At 38.7% G+C, this 24,767-nt stretch overlaps 1 protein-coding gene across 8 annotated transcripts in view; it reads left to right on the forward strand.

Moving 5' to 3' along the window:
• The first annotated feature begins 4,619 nt into the window (after positions 1-4,619).
• Positions 4,620-24,767, forward strand: part of SYNE1 (spectrin repeat containing nuclear envelope protein 1) — a 445,509-nt gene continuing 425,361 nt past the window's right edge. For all 8 annotated transcript variants that reach the window (XM_082405389.1, XM_082405392.1, XM_082405394.1 and 5 more), the window contains exon 1: positions 4,620-4,903. In XM_082405389.1, coding sequence (XP_082261515.1) covers positions 4,837-4,903 — 67 coding nt within the window. In that variant the 5' untranslated portion in view covers positions 4,620-4,836. The remainder of the gene's footprint in view (positions 4,904-24,767) is intronic.

Consider the following 24,767-nt stretch of genomic DNA (forward strand, 5'->3'; position numbering starts at 1 on the left):
AGTACCAGTGTCCTTTACGCATGGTTTCTCAATACATTTGCTGTATGGCATAATAAATACAGGAATCTTACCTCTCTGCTAGGTGTGGTGGGTATAATTAGCTGCTTTGTAATCTTAGTTCCTTCTCTGGACATGATTAGAAGATGGTGCAAGGACTATTAATTGGCACACAACCTATCAGTGTCTCCCTAAGTCTCCCTTCCCATCCCTCCCCCTCTCTTCCTCCCCCCTTCCCCACCCAATATCCTGCACCTGATTAAAAACTCTTAATTAGCCTGGGACTAGTGAGATCATTGACGGTGCTGGACATTCCCTTCATGTCCTAGTTCTGTAGGTCATGCCCGCATAGACAGGAAGAGGCAGAATTAAGACTCAGCTCCATGTCTTTTTTAGTCCAGAGTCTGTGCATTTCCCGTTACCACGATCCCATGTCAGGTGGTTGTTGAGGACCTCCATACGCAGAACCAGCTCAAAATCATCCAGCTGGTCAGAACCAAGCTAAGTCTAAACTCATATCTTCTAACATCCAGAACACATATCTTGTAAAAATTTACTTTTATTATCTTTGTCTGATTAATTTGAAATTTTTATCAAATCACATGGCCCTTTAAATTTAAGTATCAGTAAAAAGCAAGAATATCATAATTTCACAAAATAGGAAATATGTGTGTACATGAATGGTGAAAGCAAAATATTTAACCTTATGTCTAAAAAGGGAAGGATGTTGCATCAATATCTTTTGCAGTGGGGAGGAAGGAGTTTTCTGAGGGTGGTCCTGAAGAAAACTACACGTTCATAGTTTAGTGATGAATAGAGGAAAACGATAATTAAATGTAAAATTAGACACTTATGTGACTCACTCCGGCAAAGGATTGAGAGTGAAAGTGATTCAAGACAACAAAAATAGGTACTGGGGGCTAGGATGTGTTCGGGGATCTAGTTAATATCAGTGGGTGGGATGTCAAAACAGTAAGAGTTATAATCTCTGTGCCTGCAAAATGTTCACGGTCTGGTTAGAGGGAGATAAGACTAACTGGTAAGGATTATAAGACAGGTCTTACTTCGCACAGTGTGGCTTGTTGGTGCTGGAGGAATGGAGGGAATTGCTGAAAGTGTGCTGCTGTGTGAGCGGTGGCTTTGCGCAGAGGGTGGGTCCTGGGCTGGGTCCAGCGAGCCTTTGGATTTGCTCAGCTGAGCGTGGGGAGGGATAATTAAGATGCTGTTCAGCAAGGACGTGAGGGTATGAACTGCAGAGTTTGGGGAAATAGTAACCTGCATAGCTCCTCTACTGCTGAGCTCAGCCTATGGCGCCGTGGCCCACAGAATCTCAAGTCAGAGCCCTGAGAGTCACTCACGATCCCCTGACTACCTCACCTCCCACTCCCTGTCTCCCCCCAGTCACCAAGTCCTGCACGTTTTGCCTCCTCAAGATTTGTTTGGATTTTACCCTCCGTTCACCATCCTGTTTCAGTCTCTCATCATCTTCCACCTGGGCCCCTGAGATACCTTCCTAACAGATCTTCCTGGAACTTTGAGCTGTCAACCTCAAATACACCCTTAAAAAAATGTACCTAGAATGGGCTTCCCTGGAGGCGCAGTGGTTAAGAATCTGCCTGTCAATGCAGAGGACACGGGTTTGAGCCCAGGTCCGGGAAGATCCCACATGCCGCGGAGCAACTAAGCCCGTGCGCCACAACTACTGAGCCTGAGCTCTAGAGCTCGCGAGCCACAGCTTCTGAGCCCGTGTGCTGCAACTACTGAAGCCTGTGTGCCTAGAGCCCGTGCTCTGCAACAAGAGAAGCCACCGCAATGAGAAGCCTGCGCACCATAAGGGAGAGTAGCCCCTGCTCGCCGCAACTAGAGAAAGCCCGCGCGCAGCAACAGAGACCCAACACAGCCAAAAATAAATAAATAAAATTAAAAAAAAAAAAAGAAAAAAGAGCAATGTGCTTTAAAAAAAAAAAATGTAGCTAGAATAATCTCAATTACACGTGGTCACGTCCAGCTTCAAAATCCGTCAAGGTTTCCTGTTGCCTCCTGGAGACTCAGGACCAGCTTCTGGGCAGAGCACACAGGGCTCAGCCATCTGGCTGCCCCCTCCTTTGCCAGCCTCAGCCCCAGAATGTCACCTGGTAGAGTCCCTCACTGACTGTTGGCAGTTCTACCTACAAATCATGCTGTTTCTTGTGTCCATGCCTTTGCTCAAGCTATCCATCCTGCCTGGAATGTATCTTGTATTTTTCACCTGACTACCTCTAACCCCTTTACCACGGCTCAGGTCAGGGGCTAGCTCCCTCCCAGGACACTCTCAGAACTTCCAAATTGGTTTAGAGCCCATCCTTTGTATCCTTCATTTCTATATTTGCTTGTACCCATGGTTTTGTTATAATAGCTTTTCTATACTGTATCTTCCACTGTGTTCTAAGCTCCTCAAGCAGTGAGCTGTGTGTCATATTCATCCTGTTGCCCCAGCCTTGAACTCTGGCACTCAGAATGTGTTAGTTATACTGTGGAAGTAAGACTGGGTATATCAGCTAAAGTTGGACACAGGCAGAGGAATTCTGAGTTTAATGCGGCATCAAAAGAAAGAGGGAGAGAAAGAGAGGGAGGGAGAGAGGGAAGTATTGCAGGATTACTCTGTTGTGAACGTGAATGTGAACTAGGAGAGGTAGGAGGGTGGTGATCTGCAATGTAATGGCTCATAGGCCATTCTCTGATTTTAATTCTCTAATTCTTTTAATTCTCTAATTCTTGATTGATGGTGGGGGCCACGTCTTAATCATCTGTGAACTCCAGTGCTGAGCAGGGCCTGGCATGGGGTAGCTAAATTAAAATGAATTTCTTCCCTCATCCCTACTTAGTATATATGTAGCTACTAGCTAGATTTCAGAAAGCTGTGTTCTTGCATTTGGAGAACCTAACTTTCTAACAGCTGAGGGGAGCCATTTGTAAGATCCCTTAGGCACTTCTCACTGTCTATCAGTCTTCAAATTCAGGTAGCTTTGGTATGTGGGCTGGTGGAATGTTTTTCCCCAGGACATGAAGGTTGCTAATGGGTGCACGGCTCCAGTCGGGCTGGGCCGCAGGCCTTGAGGCATGAGGGCCAGCCATTAGTAATTATTTCTCCTCTGAGAATCCCTGGGGGAACCACCCACCGAGAGGTACCTCTCTAGCCTAGAAGCTGCCAAGTACTGGGTCCTACTTCCTGTATCTTTGCAAGCAGCCAGGAGAAGTCTGTCTTTGCCTTCTTACCAGTCAGTGCTATTCACTGCACCACTGACCCCTAACTTGCTAAGTGGCCAGTACACCCTTTCTGGCCCCAGAAATGTGCAGGGCAGCAGCAGTGTGCAATGTTTTACATCCTTTTTGAGGTAGTGGTCTAAAAAGATGTTATCAGCTTATTTGTAGAATCTAACCTGATACCAGTATATACTAGTGTTAATACCATTTTAAAAATCAGTTGTAATCTGTAATTACACCGTATTACTTAACCAATTCTTCACAAATAATACAAGTTTTATGACCACACATTCACGTTATAATGTTTGATAGCCCTCATAGACGCCTCTTATTTCCTTGCCGAAGGTGGACCATCCCATAGATGAAGGTGGACCACACACATAGATGCACTGTGTTTTCTTTACAGTCTTGCTTTTGCCATCCTCCCCTGCCCCCGCCCTGTTTCTTTTCTTCACCTTCATCATCATAGCCCAGAGATGAGTATGAATTGTAAAAGTATCATGCTCACATAAACCCCCTTGGTTTGGTGTCTCGGTTAAATTTCTTTCTCTGGGTACATTTTTCACCCTCCTCTTCTTTCTCTTCTTTCCTCTTTGGCTAACCCTAGGATTAGGAAATTCGTGTTCAAAGTACATGTCTCCATGTCAAGATTTCATCAACAACTCTCATCTCTTTTTTACCTCCCCCAGTCCAGCATGATGAATTAAACTTGACCAAAGCAGAGAATACAGGAAGGAAAGGTGTTAGAAGGAAAGTGTCCTCTCTGTTAGCCCCCCATCCCACCCCAGCCTTCCAACTTACTTTAGAATCTTTCTATGGGGAGGGAAAACCTAAATCAAACCCATTTGTCTTCTAAAATGACAAGATTTGAAATTTGGATTTCTAGAATGAAACAGTTTTATATTTATCCTGTTTCAATTCATCAAATTTTAGGAGCTAAGATCTGATCTCATTCCTGAAAAGTGTACAAACACAACAGAGCAAAATAGGTGTGCAAAGCAGGCTAAAATAGCCCAGATAAGAGAACCTGTGAATATTAGGAAATAGAACTGGCGTTTTGAATACAGGTACTTTCACTTTCATAGATCAAAGAAAAAGGTCTAGTTTAAAAAGAAAACGTGGAAAAAAGTGAACATTTCTCCTTTTAGCAACCAATTTTACTGTGTATGTTTTGATTATGTGTTTATCAAGTACCATGAGAATTCCTCATATTTGCCTACTACTTTATAGTTTATAAGTATTTTTACATTAGTTATTTCACTTCAGAAATAAGAGATGAATCATCTCTTCAAATTGAATAAAGATAGCTCTACTTTTTGCACTCAGGTGACCTATATAGATGTTTTAAAAATATTGAACCTTTTCTGTTTGGTTTTCAGGTTCCTGAGTTCATTTAAGAGGACAGTCTTAAAGCAAAAGAAGAAAAAGAAGTGGTTGGATTTCTGGGAGATCTCTTCGCTGACTGCTTTGAGTGCCTGGGATTCGTCCATGACTCGATAGAACTGAAGAAGTTCAAGTATGTTTTCTGGAGGGGCCTAGGGCTGCACTGCGTCAGGCCAGGAGTCTCCAGTGGTGGTTCCATGCCAAGGTGGGACCATGGCAGCCTCCAGGACAGCCTCGCGGGCTTCTCGGGACATCGCCAACGTGATGCAAAGGCTGCAAGGTAAGGGGCAGAAACATCAGGGGTTTTTTGTTTTGTTTTCTCGTGTGCTTTAAATTTTAAATGCCGACTTACCTCAGATTCTCTTCGGTTTGCTTGAATTTTTATTCAGTTTTATGAAGCTGCAGCAAGGAATAGCACCATGATGGCTTTTATCCTAGTGTTTTCAAACTAGTCCATGCTATTTTAAGATGCTGTCTTCTTCAAGTAGAAAAAAGACGAAGCTCCTTTTTTGGTTTTGTGTCTGCATTAGTGTGACCTTAATGGCTATTCAGTTCAGTGTCTGGCTGAGAACTGAGTCATCGGCAAACTGTCTTTCAATAAACGATGACGATACAGCACCATGACAAGGCCCTGATAAGGATATCATGACCGTGGTGGACAAATAACTATATGCTACAGTCAAATAAGTAAACCAGTGGTTTACTTATCCCAGCGAGAAAGCTCTTGGACCTCTAGAAAGTCTTTAAGCAAAAAGAGGCAGAAAGGCCCAGAGGGGTGTCACGACCTGACGAGATTAATGGCTAGTGGCCCTGTGTGTGTGGCCTGGAACCCCGTCCTTCAACTGTGTCCTTTCTCCAGCACCAAATGGTTTTACACAAGAGAGTTCACAGTGAAATGTTATGGCAGCTCATAGATGAATTCCTAAGTGTGAATTTTAAAATTCTTTAATATGTGTATTCCTTGAACCAGAAAAAAAAAATCATCATCTACACCTCTATGAAAATATTGCTTCTTTTGTCACAGTCGTCATGTTACTTCTCTCAGGCTTCAAATGGCTATTTTCAGGATATAAAACTGTCCATACTTAGCAGTGTTTTGCTCTAGGCTTTGTCAAGAGAGCTTGAACATAATACTGTAGCTTGGCTTTTGAGCATGTGACTTTGCACCGCAGCCATCATATTAATCTGTCACAGCCCCACTTTCCTGGCTTATCATGCATTTAATATGCACACGAGCAGTCATTTCCATTTAAGCACTTTTCAAATACAGACCAAACTCTTACCTTTGGCTGTTCATGACCCGGAACATGCTCCCATTTATAGAAAATCAGGCTATCAGTGGGAATGGGTGTTTTTCTTTGTCTGACCGGAGACCACCAATTTGACTGAAGCTCCTGCAGTCACGTGACCCCCACCCATGTTCATCTCCCTGGGCTGATTTGTGATGCCTCAGTGCAAGCGGCATTTGTTTCCCACTGATTATTGAAAAATCGCACTCGTCATGCTGGAAAGAACCTGGCTGGATAAAAGACCAGATCCTTGCTGAATATGTGGGCATAAATCTCCTCCATAGGCTGAAAAACCTTTGACTGGGTCTCCCCATTGCCAAGGATCTCCAATTTAAGTTGTACATCTTTACTTGGGTGGATGGAACACTGAACTTGGAGTTCTTTACTCTGTCTTGTCCGTCTTTGCCGTTTGCCTGGGTACAAATGACTGAACCATTTTGTGCCCCAATAACCTCAGCTTCAAAATGATGGGATGGAAACTTAGGGTCCTTTGCAAAAGTGTGGGAAGATACTTAGGTAATGAAGCAGATTTTCCTTTGAGTGATTAAATGTGAAAATTCTGTGGATAAGATACATATTGACAACAAAGGAAAGGTGTAGAAAGTAAGTTTGAAACACTTAATTCAGAATCAGATTATGGTCCTACCAGCACTCTACTCTTTATACTTACTTTGGTTTGAATGAAAATTCTTTTATTAAAGTAATGGTTAGAGGTGAGAGGAGAGGGAAGGGTACTGATGCCTCAGTGTTTTGTTTTATTTTATTTTATTTTATTTTTTTGTAGTGTAGCAGCATGGATGGACTTGGAGGACATTATGCTAAGTGAAATAAGTCAGAGAGAGAAAGACAAATACTGTAGGATATTGCTTATATGTGGACTCTAAAAAATACAACAAACTAGTGAATATAACAAAAAAGAATCAGACTCACAGATATCGAGAACAAATTAGGGGTTACCAGTGGAGAGAGGGAAGTGGGGAGGGGAATATAGGGGTAGGGGAGTAAGTGGTACAAACTACTATGTATAAAATAAATAAGCTACAAGGATATATTGTACAACACAGGGAACATAGCCAATATTTTATGATAACTATAGATGGAGTATAACCTTTAAAAACTGAATCATTGTATTATATACCTGTAATAACTTATATAATATTGCATAGCAACTATTCATCAATAAAAATTTTTTTATTAAGGTGATGGTTAGGGGTGAGAGGAGAGAGAAGGGTACTGATGGCTCAGTGCTTTGTTCATTTGTTTGTTTTCATGGATGTACAGATGGTTTTGCTTGAGAGGTGGGTGGAGTGGGGGAAAGCCCTGGAGTCCCACCCTCCCCGCACCCTAGGCCTGTGACGGTAAATGTCCTAATTAGCATCTATGTGTTTAGGGACCCCACTTGCAAAATGTGGACTGTTTTCACCCTGCTCAGCCCTCTCAAGATTGTTGTCAAGCTCAGTGACGTAATAGACAAAAGGTGCTTTAAAAGCTATAAATACTGTCATGTGGTCAGCTGTTCTGATTGTCATGGAAGAAAATTGGATGAGAAGGCACAGGCCTGACAGTTTGTTCAAATTGGGCTAGTCATGCAGATTTGGGGAGGAATGTTAACCGTTTTTATATATTCTGTATTGTATAAAGCAGGTAACTTTATTACATAATGAAGGGACTATACTTACTGTATAATTTTTTTCCTTTCTAGTATAAGAAAGAGTTATAACATGTCCTAAGGGTACTTGACAAATTTAGAACAATAAACCTTACAATTCAGAAGGAGAGAAAATTCCTGAGCCCTAGATACTTATCATTAACTTTTAGCATCAATTATGTCATAAAATAGGTAATTGGTGACAACAAAATGTAAGGTCTGTACAAGATGCAGCACATCTAGCCTGCAACAGTGAGAGCCAAATGACAGGGCTGGAAGGAAAGGTGATCTGCGGATTTGTCTGTTAACATATTGATCTGCTGGGTTAATTTTGCCGATTCAGCTGGCAAGGCCTCCTCTTCATCTCAGCTCTCACTGTGCATCCTACTGAGGCTTTGAACCCAAACAAGAGTCAGCCGGCCAGAGGAGACCTGTCTTCTGCCAAGGGTATTGAGTAACTTTTCTTGCCTGCTAGAACCTCCAAACCAGGGACCAAGGTCCTAGTAAACGGAGGGCTGGCATTATTACCCAGATAAATGAGACAAGTGAGGGAATTTATTTGAGGAACAGGAAATTTTTATTAACTTAAATAGAACCAGAGTTGCTGTTTTCAAAGTTCAAATCTATAATAACATTCTTCTAGAATCATCTTTTCTTTGCCTGGATAGATAATCCACATAACTAACGTTACCCACCCCCTTGGGTTTTATTGTCATATCAGCTCCATGCATAACTAATAAAAAGCATGTAACATTGAATAATGGCAACTTGACTTTCCTCTCTTGGTTATTTAGTTTACAACCATAATTGTTGACTGCTTTTCTACTTTTAGTTTTTATTTCCAGTGCTACGAAATTAAGGCACACACATAGATTGCTACATAATTTAGCTGCTACTGTAGCAGTTCAGTATTTCACCTTTGCCAATATTTGTACTTGTTTGGGCATAATGTTTTAGGCTGGGATCCTGAATTATGGATGAGCAGACAGACTGCAATGCAGAGTTTTGTTTGCTCTTAAGAAGAATGAATGTTTCTGTAACTTTCATCCATTTAAATATAAGCAATTTAATATTTAAATATTTAAATAAAAGCAAATATTAGACACTGGCATAATACAGGGCTTTAAATTTTAAATGCACATGATTAGTATATACATTTTCTGCTTTTAAAGGCTTACTAAGGGAATCTATTTAACAGGTGGCTTGTGGAGTCTTTTTAGTTTAAAATCACATCTAAAAAAATAAATGTTGAACTGTTCAGATTTAAGATAGTGACAAGAGGTTAAGGCTTTTGTCATTTTTCATAGTGCTTCTACATTACGTTTGCTTAAAAAGGGTTTGTTAACTGACTTTTATCAATTACATTTTTTTCATTTGAAGATCATCTACCAGGATTTTTAGATTAAAGTATCAGTGTTGATTATTTCAAGGCAGTGTGGCATCCATGCGACCTTACAGAGCAGGTGGTAAATGCCAGGGAAGACTCAAATGGGCAGGCTAGTGTGTCACATAGAGATCAATTTAATAAAAAAGAAGGATTGTTGACTGCAAGGTTAAACTTTGATTTTTAAACCTTGTGAATAAAATCAAAGAGAAACAAATGAGGAAAGGAGTAAACATTTACTCTTGGAGATATATCTATGAAATTCGCTAACTGTTCAAAAAAAAATAATCGTGGCCTTCCCCTAAAATTGTTTTTATGATCAACATTGAACTTTTTTGGTTAAATATAGTATTTCCTATAAATCCATTTTACTGCAAAAAAAAAAAAAACCCTCAGACTAACAAAAAAGCTTACTGAAAAGTAGAATAAACAACTATAACTAATGAAGACTTAATTTTCTTTTAGCTTAACATCAAATAAGCATTGGTAGGAAAAATTTGCCATCTTGTGAAGATTCTGATTTTTTATAGTGCTTTAAAGATTAAGTTTTGTTGCTTTGACTTAATGAATCTTCTTATTAAACTACAAAGTAGTGTCAAAAATCCATTTATCATATTTAGGCTGAAATTCTCCTTTTGGTTTAATCTCTTTCTTCCTATAATAGACATTATATGACAGCATCTCAAATTTAAATATAACACAAAACTGAGCACAAAACAATGATATTTTGGAACATCATAGTTCAATAAATATTTGATGAACAAGTAGATAAATCATGATCCCTAAATTAAGGAATCGAAGATGAGATTAGTCAAAACATACGTTAAAACAAAGGAAGAAACCAGTTAAATTGGCTCCTACTTTATTTGCTTTCTTTAAAAAAAATCTTTATCTGAATTTTAATCAAAATTGGGTTTTGACCATAAAATCATTTTAAGGACACCTGTCCAGTCTGAATGGGTGACCGTATTGACCCCTCAGATGTGTGTGTTGTTTTTGTAACTGTCATGCTTTAAACACATTTTTCCTTCCTAAAGATATATTACACGTTCTTATTACTATTAAATGTATTAAATCATTTACATTTGTATAATGCCCTATCCTCCAAGCCTTTCCTTTTGCAGAGCCTTTTATCCACTATGCATTATGGAGAAAGTGCTTGAAGCCTTCAGGATTTTTAAAGGCCTGTAAAAATATTGGCTCTCAAATAGAAAAAGAAAACTGCTAAATCAAAATTCACAAAAGTTTACAAATGCTAAAATTATGTCAACTACCTTGAAGGTAGAAATTGGGTCAAATGCATGTCAGTGCCCTATACATTGACTAGCACAGTGCATTTCATAATATGGACAATTCATAAGTCTTGTTGAGTGAATATAATATAAATACTTAATATCAGACTGATTTTCAGTGGTGGAAGCAGGGAGACTAGGAGGGTCAACTTTGATAACTCAGAAGAGAGATAAGAGTGACTTCGACTAGATATTAAACAGTGGATAGAGACAGAAGTGGTAAAAATCTAGATATATTTCGAAAGTAAAGCCAAAAGATTTTGCTGATGGATTGGCTGTGGTGTGTGAGAGAGGGGAGTGAAAGTTGGCCCCTGCATTTTTCATTTGGAAATGAGGAAATATGTAAGACTGTTGGGAATAAGGTTGAGAAGGAAAATCAAGAGCTCTGGGGGGACGTGTTACACTTTAGATGCCTGGTGGACATCCAAGATAGTAATTGAATGTCTGTGACTGTAGAGATCAAGGGAGAAGACACAGCTGGAAAAAAACATTTGGAAATCATAAGCACACAGAGAGTATTTAAAGCTGTGGGATGGGCTGACACCACCTAGGGAATAAGAATAGATAGAAAAGAGGTTTGAGAACTAGAACATCCAACATCAGGGGCGGGAGGATGAGGAGAGCCCCACATATGAGACTGAGAGCTGCAGCCTATGTGGTCAGAAAAAAGAAGACAGAAGGCTTCCCTGGCAGCCAAAGGAGAAAGGTCAAGGACGGAGCGATCAATTGTGTTGATGCCATTAATGTTCTTTACATGTGCAGGTTTCAATGTTTATAGCACATAAAAAGATTATGTGTTTTTCATATATAAATATCAGGCCTGAGTTGATGCATATAGTTTCAAAATCATTTCTGGAAAAATAAAAGAATGGTCCTGTGCGTTGCCTGTAAAGAGTTGCAAGGTTCTTGGAAGTTAATTGGGTAAGAGCAATTCCTTAAGAATTAATTATATAAATAAAATTCTGTATTGATGTTGAGCCCAATCAATAATGCATCCTAAGGATAAAATAGCTCTCACTCAGGCCCTAATCAGTTCTACATCCTTGTGGAGTTGGGGGCCCTGCTACGAACTGAAGGATTGTCCTCGTGAGAATGGTGCGTCCACTGATGCCATTTTGGACACCTGTGTGTGACTCTTGCATCTCAGTGCACCTCCTTCCCTCATAAATCTCCTTTTGCACCCCTTGACTTTATCTTTCTAGACTCATTCCACATAACAAAACTAAGAGCATTCCTCTCCTGTTTTGGAGAAAGTCTTTATGGAGTCGGTGTCATCTCTTTTCACTGCTTTGGTCATTGTCGAGTTAGATCCTCTAGGACATAATGAAAGTATGACATTCAAGGTGTTTGGATTATCTGAATCCTTGTGACGACTTTGGGATTGCCCCTCCATCGAGACTGGGGTGGTAGGTACCATTCCCCAAAATGCTGTAACTGAATTTGGGTAAACTACGTTTGCATTTGGGAGAACTCTTTCAGTCATTGTGCTGGTAGCTATTTAACTCCGCCTGTGTTGAGTCAGACCTGGGGCCGTGGGTTGGCCTCTGTAAGAAAATGAAGGCCACACAGGTACCCGTGAACTTTAGAGTTTCATGAATGTATAATTTAGGTAATAGATACCGATAAAGGGAAAAAGTGCTAGACTTTAAATGTCATGTGATATATTCCTGATATATCTTAAAAGCCTTATAGAAACAATTCACACCCCAGGTTATTATTTTTCTCTTATATTTTCCTTCTAATTGGAGCTAATGAGAATATTGACACATTTTTTATGTGGTATTCACACCTAAATACATAGTTCCTGATCTTTGCATGACATTTTGTAATTAAGCAATTATCAGTCATAGGATTCAGTTAATCATGTACTCATTTAGCTAGACGTTATCGTGTAAGAAAATATGCCACTTTGCCATAATTCTGAGGATAGGCAAATCATAATTTTCTGTTTGTTTTACTCAAATAAATGAATGAAAATGGGAGAAGGAGGAATTGACACTGCCTCAAACAGAGGCAAGGTGAAATGGTTTATGTAAGATTTTAAATTCCTTGGATGTAGTGAAGTTTGCTTTAGTATTTTTTTAAATGGTTTCTATGGTAACCTATGTTCTTTTTGTTTCCTCATTGTTCACAATGACCTCTTGGATTAAAAACAAACAATTCCTTCCTCTGCTGATATTAATCTTTCATGTTTAGTAAACACTGGTCCCCACCCATGTTTTAAAAAAATTATTTACCTTGAATTATACAGCTGTTCTCCATTCTTTTGCTTCCTTTCTCCTCACATGTCACCAACATTGTTCTCATGGCATTTTGAATCCCTTTTATCTATTTATTCTTTATTATACTGTTGACTTGTTTACTGATTTGGGAAGAATTTTGAAATTTCCAGGGCTTATCTTGTGGGTTTTTTTGTTATTGTTGCTGACGCTCTTATGATTTTATGTGTTCATGTTGCCAAGAATTACACTAATTACATACTCATGGTCACATTTTTCAGCTCCTTTACTTTTCTGAGAGTTCTCACAGATTTTTATCCATTTGTGGTTGAAATGAGCATTCATTGCTCTAATATTGAAGAGAAAAATGTAGAATTCTTACCCAGAAACCTGGGAGCTAAACTAAACAGTACCCCTGATATAATGAAAGAGATTGTTCAAAATACAACTCCAGTTGGGTCTTTCCCCCTGTTTCAAAGCCTACAATGACTTATCATAACCTTTAAGATAAATTCATTATTCGAAATGGATCTTCCTATGTGGCTCCTTTTAACTTCCTATCTTTGTTTCTGGTCACCCTCTGTAAATGATGTTGTTTCCACCACCCTGAACCACTTCTGGTTTTCCTCAAGCTAATTTCCATCTCACTTCCATGTGTTTGCATGTTCTCTCTCTCTCTGTCTCTCTCTCCCCTTTCTCTTTTTATTTACCTAGACTTGACTCAGGCTTTAAGACTCAGATAACACATTGTCTCCACTCTCCCAATGCCACCAGCCAAAGTGAAATGACTCCTTCTTTGTCCTCTACTTTCAGTATGCTTCTGTTAAAGTATTGATTATATCAGTCTGTCATGGTTTGTTTCTTTCTCTCCGTGTCCCATTAGAATATTCAAACCTTGAGGGTAGGGGTCTTGTCTTAGTCACCTTTAGATATCCAGTACTGAGCACAAAACTTGACATGTAGTAGGTACTCAGTTCATCCAATTGTGCATGCCTGCATTTAACAAATATTTTTTGAGCATCTGCTGTGTCCAAGTCCTCTGACTACAGATGTGAATATGATATATGGGGTTTCTCTCCTTGTGGGGCTGTAGTCTACTGGAGTGACGTGATAATTAACAAGGAATTTATAAACTGGGTGATAGATATGATGTGTAAGTATATGTTTGATGAATAAATGAATGAATAAATGAAATTTCAACAAAACACGCAGATGTAATTAAGTAAATTGACCAGGCTAGCAGACCATTTAATGGTCTAAATTATTTTCATGTAATCTTTTACTCTGCCTGAGTTGAAAACACCTTATTCTTAAAAGCCCAGGTCCCAGTTTTATAGAACTGGTGTGGTTGTTTAGATTGGAAGTGACTTATCATTTATAATTTGATGTTCTTATTTTGAAGATGAAGTCACAGAGTTCTTGAGCAGTGAAGTGATAAGCCAAGGTCATAAGTAGATATATGAGGAACTCCAACCTCTGAGAAAATTGAGGGGTAACTTGCTTTTCATACATTAGTGCATATTCCTTCAAGATTTATTTTGCATAGTTGCTAATGATCAACTGGATCATTATGGATAGGAGACAAGACTAGCTATGTAATTTTTTATTTTGGCTTAGTACAAATAAAAGTGTGGGTCCTTGTTCAACAGTTATTAAGAACAGTTAATATGCAGCAGAACATTGAGCCATGTGTAGGGCCAGTCTGGGTATAGGGCCCATCTGGGTGCAGGGCCCCATACAGTACCCAAGTCACACACCCATGAGGCCAGCACTGGTAGGAGATCAGACTTTGGAGAACTTTGGACCCTGAGGGCCACCGCAAAAGCAAAATTAAGAGGTGGAAGAGGGTGAAGAGGAGAGGAAGCAAAACATCAAAGAGAGCCCTTAGCTGTCTCAAAATTGTATCTGGAACAGTCTTGTATAAAAGGAGGACTGTCTCTCTCACCTCATCTCAACTCTTCCTTGACCGGAACACAAAGCTAGTCCTTGAGCACTTGAGCGCAATCAATCAGCTGGTCTATGGGTTAAATATACCGGGGGCCTGGGAGCCTTCCCATCGCTTACAATCTTATCTTTCTAGGTTTCAAAATAACTTATCAAAAAAATGATTCATGGCCACTTAGCGAATTGAAGCTTGCTTATACATTTCATCAAAAGGAAAGATCATTTTGATTATTAATTATTTTAATATCCAGTTTTCTACCAAAAACATTTAGGTTGTACTGAATAATGATGATGAGAAACTAGGAATTATTTTCTTATTTCTAGATGTATTCATGCTAATTATGTCCCTTTAATATCTCTGTTCTACAATTAGTAGCACTACAGTCAAATTTGTAAGAAACGTGATACAGGCCATATAAAAAGATTTGGTGGAAATTTCTTATCTCTTGACTTCATCTTATTCAGTGAAGTTGTGAAAAATCCCTAAAGAGTGCATGGCTTTTGTGTTTACAAGTCAAAAGGCATGAAAACATTTAGTTGTGAAAGCATTGCCAAGTTCATGGGTCTCATACAGTAAGTGTCAAATATTCTGAGATCGGGCTTCCCTGGTGGCGCAGTGGTTGAGAATCTGCCTGCTAATGCAGGGGACACGGGTTCGAGCCCTGGTCTGGGAAGATCCCACATGCCACGGAGCAGCTGGGCCCGTGAGCCACAACTACTGAGCCTGCGCGTCTGGAGCCTGTGCCCCGCAACGGGAGGGGCCGCGATAGTGAAAGGCCCGCGCACCGCGATGAAGAGCGGTCCCCGCAACGCGATGAAGAGTGGCCCCCGCTTGCCGCAACTAGAGAAAGCCCTCGCACGAACTGAAGACCCAACACAGCCAAAATAAATAAATAAATAAATAAATAAATAAAGTAGCTATAAAAAAAAAAGAAAAGAACATTATCTTTAAAAAAAAAAAAAAAATATTCTGAGATCATTTCATGTTCTAATGTTATGATACTTTTCTGTTTTCATAATTATGCTAGGTAGACACCTATGCATAATTAATGAATTTAATGAACTAATATAAAGCATAGTTAAATCAGACTGGAAACGTGTGTATACAAATAGCACTCTTTTTTTATTCTTTTTCATATTCTTTTCCATTATTGTTAATTATAGGATATTTAATTTAGTTCCCTGTGCTATATAGTAGGACCTTGTTGTTTATCCATTCTGTATATAGTAGTTTGCATCTGGTAATCCCAGACTCCCAATCCATCCCTCCCCTCCGCCCCTTGGCAACCACAGGTCTGTTTTCTATATCTGTAAGTCAGTTTTGCTTTCGTACATAAGTTCGTTTGTGTCATAGTTTAGATTCCACATATGAGTGATATCGTATGGTTTTTGTCTTTCTCTGACTTACTTCACTTAGTATGATAATCTCTAGGTCCATCCATGTTGCTGCAAATGGCATTATTTCATTCTTTTTTATGGCTGAGTTGTATTCCATTATATATATATATATATATATATATATATACACAGACACCCCCCCCCCCCACATCTTCTTTATCCATTCATCTGTTGTTGGACATTTAGGTTGTTTCCATGCCTTGGCTATTGTAAATAGTGCTGCTATGAATATAGGGATGCGTGTATCTTTTCAAATTATAGTTTTGTCCAGATATATGCCCAAGAGTGGGATTGCTGGATCATATGGTAGCTCTGATTTTAGTTTTTTGAGGAACCTCCATACTGTTTTCCATAGTGGCTGTACCAATTCATTCCCACCAACAGTGTAGGAGGGTTCCTTTTTCTCCACACTTCTCCAGCATTTATTTATTTGTAAACTTTCTGATGATGGCCATTCTGACTGGTGTGCGGTGGTACCTCATTTTAGTTTTGATTTGTATTTCTCTAATAATAGTGATGATGAGCATCTTTTCATTTGCCAACTGGCCATCTGTTTGTCTCCTTTGGAGAAGTGTCTATTTAGGTCTTCTGCCCATTTACAAATAACACTCTGTAACATTTTCTATTTGGTTTTATAATGTCTGTTTTCTATGAAATACATGTCTCATCTTTGTGATAAAACGGCCCCTTTTCAAAATAATAGCTCACCACCACAATAATCAGACAAAGAAGGAGTGGTAGTTCTGATGTATTTTAAAGCCTTGTTTATTTTTTTCTTTTGATACTTTGTACTTTTAAAAAGACAGTTTCATGACACCATTGAGTCTTGGACATACTTTTTGAGTTTAATATGATAGCAGTGGTCACATAAAACTCCATCAAGTATAAATATTTGGAAGATGGCCAGTTATTTTAAAAATATCACTCTGTCTGTTTAACATTACCCATAAAAATCTGCATTTTTTAGATTCCCTAGGTAACACTCAGTGATTGAAATCTAAGTGTCCTGAAAGGCTTATAGAATCTTTTTTTAAAATTTTTTTAAAATTTATTTCTTTTTATTTTCTGGTTGTGTTGGGTCTTCGTTTCTGTGCGAGGGCTTTCTCTAGTTGTGGCAAGCGGGGGCCACTCTTCATCGCGGTGCGCGGGCCTCTCACTATCGCGGCCTCTCTTGTTGCGGAGCACAGGCTCCAGACGTGCAGGCTCAGTAGTTGTGGCTCACGGGCCCAGTTGCTCCGCGGCATGTGGGATCTTCCCAGACCAGGGCTTGAACCCGTGTCCCCTGCATTGGCAGGCAGATTCTCAACCACTGCACCACCGGGGAAGCCCAGGCTTATAGAATCTTATCATTTTTGAGGGAAAACTCTTAAAAGATCTTGTCTAACTCTGATTTTTAAAGATGAGTAATTGAGATTCCTAAAGATTAAACAACTTGTACAAAGTCACCATTTGGTTAAGACAAAATCGGACTAGGACCTTAGATTATCTGACTTTCTCCAGAATTATGGAATTTTCTCCTCATGATAAAATTATATGGCTCATTAATAAGCATTGCCTTTTCAGCTTTGTTCTGAGTTGAAAAGCATTGATATTTAGTGTGTGCTTAGTTCACGTAAAAACTTACACTTTGTATTTACCTCTAATTAGAGCACTTTTTACAAATAGCTGGAGCTGTTGAGGGCATAGCCAACGTCTGTCTCAACTTTGCAAAATATGGTAAATGTTCACTGAACATTTGTTGAATGGATATTAGGTTAGTAAATTCACCTCCTCTGCAGTGTGCCTTTGAAGAAAGAGAGAGAGAGAGAGAGAGAGAGCGAGAGAGGGAAGAAGAGAGGGAGACAGGGGGAGAGAGAGAGCTCATCACTTGACTTTTTAACTGTTGCTTCAATAGGGCTATTGCAAAAATTTCTCTGTAGAGACTACTTATTTGCTGTAGTCACTTGAACTAGAAATTATTAACTATAGGCTGTAGCTTAAAAAATAATGTTATTCTCAAGGATGCTTTTTCTTCTGAAAGTTTTGCCATGCAATTGACTAGTTTCTTTGCATTTGTGTGATCTTTGTTTGTGAAATACGGTAATGAGTGGCCATTCAGTAGATATTCCATTCCTACAACAAATATAAATTGAACACCTCCTATGTTCCAGATACTGTGTTAAGCATAGAGGATCTTACTCTGAAACTGACAGTCGTGTCCTGTTCTTTACGGGACTTCAAAGCTAGTAACCAGTTTGTAACCACAATTGAAGAATTTGGCCACGGGTCACTCTGGACAGGGGGCAGAGGATGCTTTGGAAGTAGGTTGGCATTCCTCCTGGTCTGACGCCAGCCGTGGCCCCAGGAGCCTCCCTGGCTACCACTGTGCTGATGCTCTGCTTCGGGCACTGGCCCTTCCTCATGTTAATTCTCATGCCAGCTTTTGGGAACTAGGCCACAGTCTGACAGAATCCCCGATGAGCTCCCCTTCTCGCCATACTCCAGATGGGCCTCTGGGTTGTGGACAACAAAATGTGGCTCCTTTTCTTCCCCATGGTGCATCCACGGTGCATCTATGCCACAGATTTTTAACGTTAACCTAGTCTTCATTATACCAGGAAAACTTGGCTTTTGTTCTGTATCCAAGACTTTTAGGAATAGTAATTTTTAATTATTACTTTCCTGAACTTCGTGTTTTAACTTTGGTTTGGGGAAGGTATGAACTAGTTGAATGGCATACTCTGCCCATTTTATTTAAAACCAAGCATTACTCTAATGAACACATATAGCTGCAAGAGTAATTTAAAATAATTTTTAAATTACTAAAAGCCCCAGTCCTTGATCGCAACTATAAAAATATCTTTAAACATCCGTGTTTAGAAAAACAAAATTGCTCCTATGCTCCAAACTATAAAGAAAGCCTTTCTACCCAGAAAGCTGTGTGCAGTTCCAACCTGACACTGGTTTTAATTGGCTCAGTTATTGATGCCTCAGAAAGGGAGTTTTTATAAGGGAAAAGTTGGATCAGGCTTAAGTGCAAACCACTGGACTCAAGTGCTGTAATGCATTTCTTCCTGGCAGAGTTGCTTCATAACCAGCTATACGCTAATGACAGCTTTTATGTGTTTGATAAAGATAACTATTTCCTGTTATCCAAAATAGCTTCTGTGTAAGTCAGATTATCAATGCAGAACATTAGACACTCCCTTTACATTTCAAGAACAATCAGTGCTTTGAAATACCAAGTGGCTTTTGTTTCTGGTTTGAGAGAGGAAACATGAGTCCATTTTTCAAAAACGTCTCCATTGCTAGTTGGCTATTTAATAATTTAAGATAGATGTCTAGAAAATACAGAGATTTTTATCATTACTTTTGTAGCCACATGGGCTGAAAGAAATAAGTCCAAATGGAAAGCTAGTAAGATTGCTATACTTTAAGCAAAAATATTCTTAATAAATTATAGTAATTGTTTTTAGCATTTTATCAGTGAGATTAACCAAAAAATGTATTAGACAGGTTTCTAAATTTTTTCCCAAAATTTAGATAGCTTAATTTTCTCAGATTATACAAATAATATGTTTCTTAAAATTCAACCAGCATAGAAAAGTATAAACAACAAAGTGATAATGTCTCCAATTCACTGAGGTAGATGAATAGATGACAGATAGATAGATGACAGATAGATGTATCTAAGTATTTTGGTGGATATCCTTCTACGTGTTTTTCAGTGCACACACCTATAGAGGAGAAAAGGTAGCTATATACTGTGAAAACTCTTTTATTCTCTGTAGTTTTTTTTTAATGGAGCAATATATAGTGCACTTCTTCACACGTCAATAAATATAAATCTACATTGACATTGAATGGCTAAATAATATTCCATTTTAGATATGCAGCATAGTTGGTTTAACTAATCCTCTTTTGGGTCTCACTTTTCACTATTATAAGTAAGATTAATAATCTTTTGACGTAGGATGCTCTTCTTTCTGTATTGGATTTTACATTAAGAAACAGACTAAATGTGACATAGTTTACGCTTTTTAAGAATCAGTTGTATAATCATTTTAGTGAGCAAGTTTTCAAAAGAATAAGATGGTGAAAATCTAATTATCATTATCAGTGACTTAAAAGTTTGAATATAAGTTGGTACGTTCCCCATTATTATGGAATATTTTTGCATGAAGTTCCCAAACATTTTCTCCAGATATAGTCAAACTACCTAATCCAGAAGGAGAGTAGCTCTCCTGGTACCTGCATCTGACTTAAATGGGAACTTCTGAAAGGAGATTTATGTCAGGAGCTGATGCTTCCTTTCCTATGAACAGACTGATTCCCATTCAGCGAAGGGCAGCACCATCAGTAGCATTTTATTCAAAATGACACAAACATTTTTGCAAAACAATACTGCCTGTGTTATAATTACACTGAATTTAGTCCTTATATTGCAGAATATAACCTTGAAATCAAGAATGCAGGGCAAAAAATAATCTCCAACCCTGATGTAATAATACGTAGGCAGTTGAGGTACTGGAGTTTCATTTTCCTTTTCCTTGAATCACCCAGACCACTGGCTCAGCTCTCAGTTTGATGCTGTGAGCGGGAGGGAGAAGTTGCGAGAAGTCAGGAAAATAATAGGGGCCAAGACGCTACCATCTTGCCTTGTATTCCTGCCAGTGATTATTTCACCTGCCGAGCAGGTCCTCTAGTGTGAAATACACAGATCCTCTTCCCTGGCTGGCCCTTGCTCCTGTTTCTCCATTCTGCCCTGTCTCACAGTTTCTCCGGTTTTGCTCCTCAGCTCAAGGTTAGTGGCCCCAGAGCGGGAGCCTCTCCCCCTAGGCTAGCTCTTTCGGTAGGACTCACTCAGTCTCTTAGTCTCTCCCTCCCTGCCTCCCTGACTTCTCTCTGTCTCTGTCTCTCTCTCTCTGAATAGTGACTACTTAAAACTCGACGTGTATTAACCAAAAAATAAAGCACCTCTGGGTCTGGTTTCAGATCATGAGAAATTTTTATTTATATTCTACTTGTTCCGGAAAGGATTGAAAATAACAAAAATACACACAACCCAATGCAATTTGTTTTCAAATGAGGAAGCGAGTAAGTGATACCCAATGGAAGGTACTAATTAACATCGCCTTCCTTCTTCACTTTGTGCAATGTCCAAGTTTGTCTCCAGCTGAGGGATGAAGAGGTCAGGATGGTGGAGGAGTGGAGGGTGGAGAAGATGCACGGTGTCTTATCTCCAGGTTGCTGAGCGCCAGACTTTGGCATCAACTGAAGGAGCATAAAATGAGTGGACATCCAGGGGCAAGACAACCCAGGACAAGGAACATCTGGATAAACAAACGAAGTGACTGGGGGACACTGGGGATGAATTTCGAAAGCCTGTGTAGCCTCCTACACGCAGCCTGTGACTGATTGTAAAGGACCCAGGATGGAATCAGTAGGGAGCACACACCCCTCACCCTCACTCTTTGTTTAAACAGTCTCACATTGCCCAATGCTTAGACCTCATCATATGAACCATTTCTCTCAGTGCTGTTTAGATTTCATTCCTGTTGGAACTGTTGCTAGTCTAGTGACTCTCAAATCATTTCAGATCATGATTCGTAATCTTGTCTACGGGTGTCCAAGGTGCCCTCTGCCCATGGCCTGAACTTCATTTTTACACTTTAGCTATTCAGCAGGGCTGTATCCTGCCAGGATCCTTTGTCCTTCAGGAAAGGAAAGCATTTACATCCTTATCATGCTGTGGTTTTCTCATCTGACTTAGGCTGGTATCATTCATCTGCTTCATCTACCCCTCCCATTTGCTTCTCAGTGACATTGGTGGTTGAAAGTTGACCTTAACTTATTGCTGCCTCTTCTTTGGTTTGTCTCAAATGTATTGATTAGCCCAAGTTAAGGATGAATACCCAATTAGGTGAGCCTCAGTTTCTTCAATTAAGTTAACCCTTTGCCCAGCTAGGTCTACTATTGTTCATGGTCTTTTTTATTTTTTGAATTAAATTAAATTTATTTGTTTATTTATTAAAGGGAAATTTTTTTTTTGAATTTTAGAATTTTCTTTACTTTTTTATACAGCAAGTTCTTATTAGCTATCCATTTTATACATATTAGTGTATACATGTCAATCCCAATCTCCCAATTCATCACACCACCCCCCCGCCACTTTCCCCCCTTGGTGTCCATAAGTTTGTTCTCTACATCTGTGTCTCTATTTCTGCCCTGCAAACCAGTTCAACTGTACCATTTTTCTGGATTCCGCATATATGCGTTAATATATAATATTTGTTTTCCTCTTTCTGACTTACTTCACTCTGGATGACAGTCTCTAGGTCCATCCACATCTCTACAAATCACCCAACTTCGTTCCTTTTTATGGCTGAGTAATATTCCGTTGTCTATATGTACCACAACTTCTTTATCCATTTGTCTGCCATTGGGCTTTTAGGTTGCTTCCATGACCTGGCTATTGTAAATAGTGCTGCAAATCAACATTAGGGTGCATGTGTCTTTTTGAATTATGGTTTTCTCTGGGTATATACCCAGTAGTGGGATTGCTGGATCATATGGTAATTCTATTTTTAGTTTTTTAAGGAACCACTATACTGTTCTCCATAGTGGTTGTATCAATTTACATTCCCACCAACAGTGCAAGCATGTTCCCTTTTCTCCACACCCTCTCCAGCATTTGTTGTTTGTAGATTTTATTTTTTTTTGAATTTTATTTTATTTATTTTTTTATACAGAAGGTTCTTATTAGTTATCCATTTTATACATATTAGTGTATATATGTGAATCCCAATCTCCCAATTTGTTGTTTGTAGATTTTCTCATGATGCCCGTTCTGACAAGTGTGAGGTGATACCTCATTGTAGTTTTGATTTGCATTTCTCTAACAGTTAGTGGTGTTGAGCAGTTTTTCATGTGCCTCTTGACCACCTATATGTCTTCTTTGGAGAAATGTCTATTTAGGTCTTCTGCCCATTTTTTGATTGGGTTGTTTGTGTTTTTAATATTGAGCTGCTCTTTATATATTTTGGAGATTAATCCTTTGTCCGTTGATTCGTTTGCGAATGTTTTCTCCCATTCTGAGGGTTGTCTTTTTGTCTTGTTTATAGTTTCCTCTGCTTTAAGTTTCATTAGGTTCCATTTGTTTATTTTCGTTTTTATTTCCGTTATGTAGGAAGTGGGTCAAAAAAAGATCTTGCTGTGATTTATGTCAGAGTGTTCATCCTATGTTTTCCTCTAACAGTTTTATAGTGTCCGGTCTTACATTTAGGTCTTTAATACATTTTGAGTTTATTTTTGTGTATGGTGTTAGGGAGTGTTCTCATTTCATTCTTTTACATGTAGCTGTCCAGTTTTCCCAGCACCACTTATCGAAGAGACTGTCTTTTCTCCATTATATATCCTTGCCTCCTTTGTTATAGATTAGTTGACCATAGGTGTGTGGGTTTATCTCTGGGCTTTCTATCCTGTTCCATTGATCTATGTTTCTGTTTTTGTGCCAGTACCATATTGTCTTGATTACTGTAGCTTTGTAATATAGTCTGAAGTTAGGGAGTCTGTTTCCTCCAGCTCTGTTTTTTTCCCTCAAGATTGCTTTGGCTGTTCAGGGTCTTTTGTGTCTCCATACAAATTTTAATATTTTTTGTTCTAGTTCTGTAAAAGATGCTGTTAGTAGTTTGATAGGGATTGCATTGAATCTGTAGATTGCTTTGGGCAGTATAGTCATTTTCACAATATTGATTCTTCCAATCCAAGAACATGGTATATCTCTCCATCTGTTTGTGACATCTTTGATTTCTTTCATCAGTGTCTTATAGTTTTCTGAGTACAGGTCTTTTGCTTCCTTAGGTAGGTTTATGCCTAGGTATTTTATTCTTTTTGTTGCAGTGATGAATGGGATTGTTTCCTTAATTTCTCTTTCTGACCTTTCATTGTTAGTGTATAGGAATGCAAAAGATTTCTGTGCATTAATTTTGTATCCTGCAACTTTACCAAATTCATTGATTAGCTCTAATAGTTTTCTGGTGGCCTCTTTAGGATTCTCTATGTATAGTATCATGTCATCTGCAAACAGTGACAGTTTTACTTCTTCTTTTCCAATTTGTATTCCTTTTATTTCTTTTTCTTCTCTGTTTGCCATGGCTAGGACTTCCAAAACTATGTTGAATAATAGTGGTGAGAGTGGACATCCTTGTCTTGTTCCTGATCTTAGAGGAAATGCTTTCAGTTTTTCACCATTGAGAATGATGTTTGCTGTGGGTTTGTTGTATATGGCCTTTATCATGTTGAGGTAGTTTCCCTCTATGCCCACTTTCTGGAGCGTTTTTATCATAAATGGGTGCTGAATTTTGTCAAAAGCTTTTCCTGCATCTATTGAGATGATCATATGGTTTTTATTCTTCAATTTGTTAATATGGTATATCACATTGATTGATTTGCATATATATATATATTTTTTTTTTTTCAAGCTTTATTGAGATAAATTGACATATCACATTGTGTAAGTTTAAGGTATACTATGCAGTGATTTGATAGACATATATACTGCGAAATGATTGCCACGGTGAGGGTAGTTAACAAATCTATCACCTCACATAATTACTTTTTTCTGTGTGTGGTAAAAACTTTTAATATCTATTATCCTAATAATTTTCAAGTACAAAATACAGTATTGTTAACTATAGTCACACTGCCTTACATTGCATCCCCAGAACTTATTCATCTTGTAACTGGGAGTTGGTACTCTTTGACCACCTTCACCCTTTGCCCTTGGCAATAAGAATTTACTCTCTGTTTCTATGAGTTAGGGTTTTTTAGATTCCAGGTATAATTGAGGTCATATAATATTTGTCTTTCTCAGTCGGATTTATTTCAGTTTGTATAATGCCCTCAAAGTTCATCCATGTTGTTGCAAATGGTAGGATTTTCTTTTTTTTTAATGGCTAAATAATACATATTTGCAGTTTTCATTCTTTC

This window comes from Balaenoptera borealis (assembly GCF_965194805.1).
Source record: "Balaenoptera borealis genome assembly, chromosome: 9".
NCBI classification, from domain to species: Eukaryota; Metazoa; Chordata; class Mammalia; order Artiodactyla; family Balaenopteridae; genus Balaenoptera; species Balaenoptera borealis.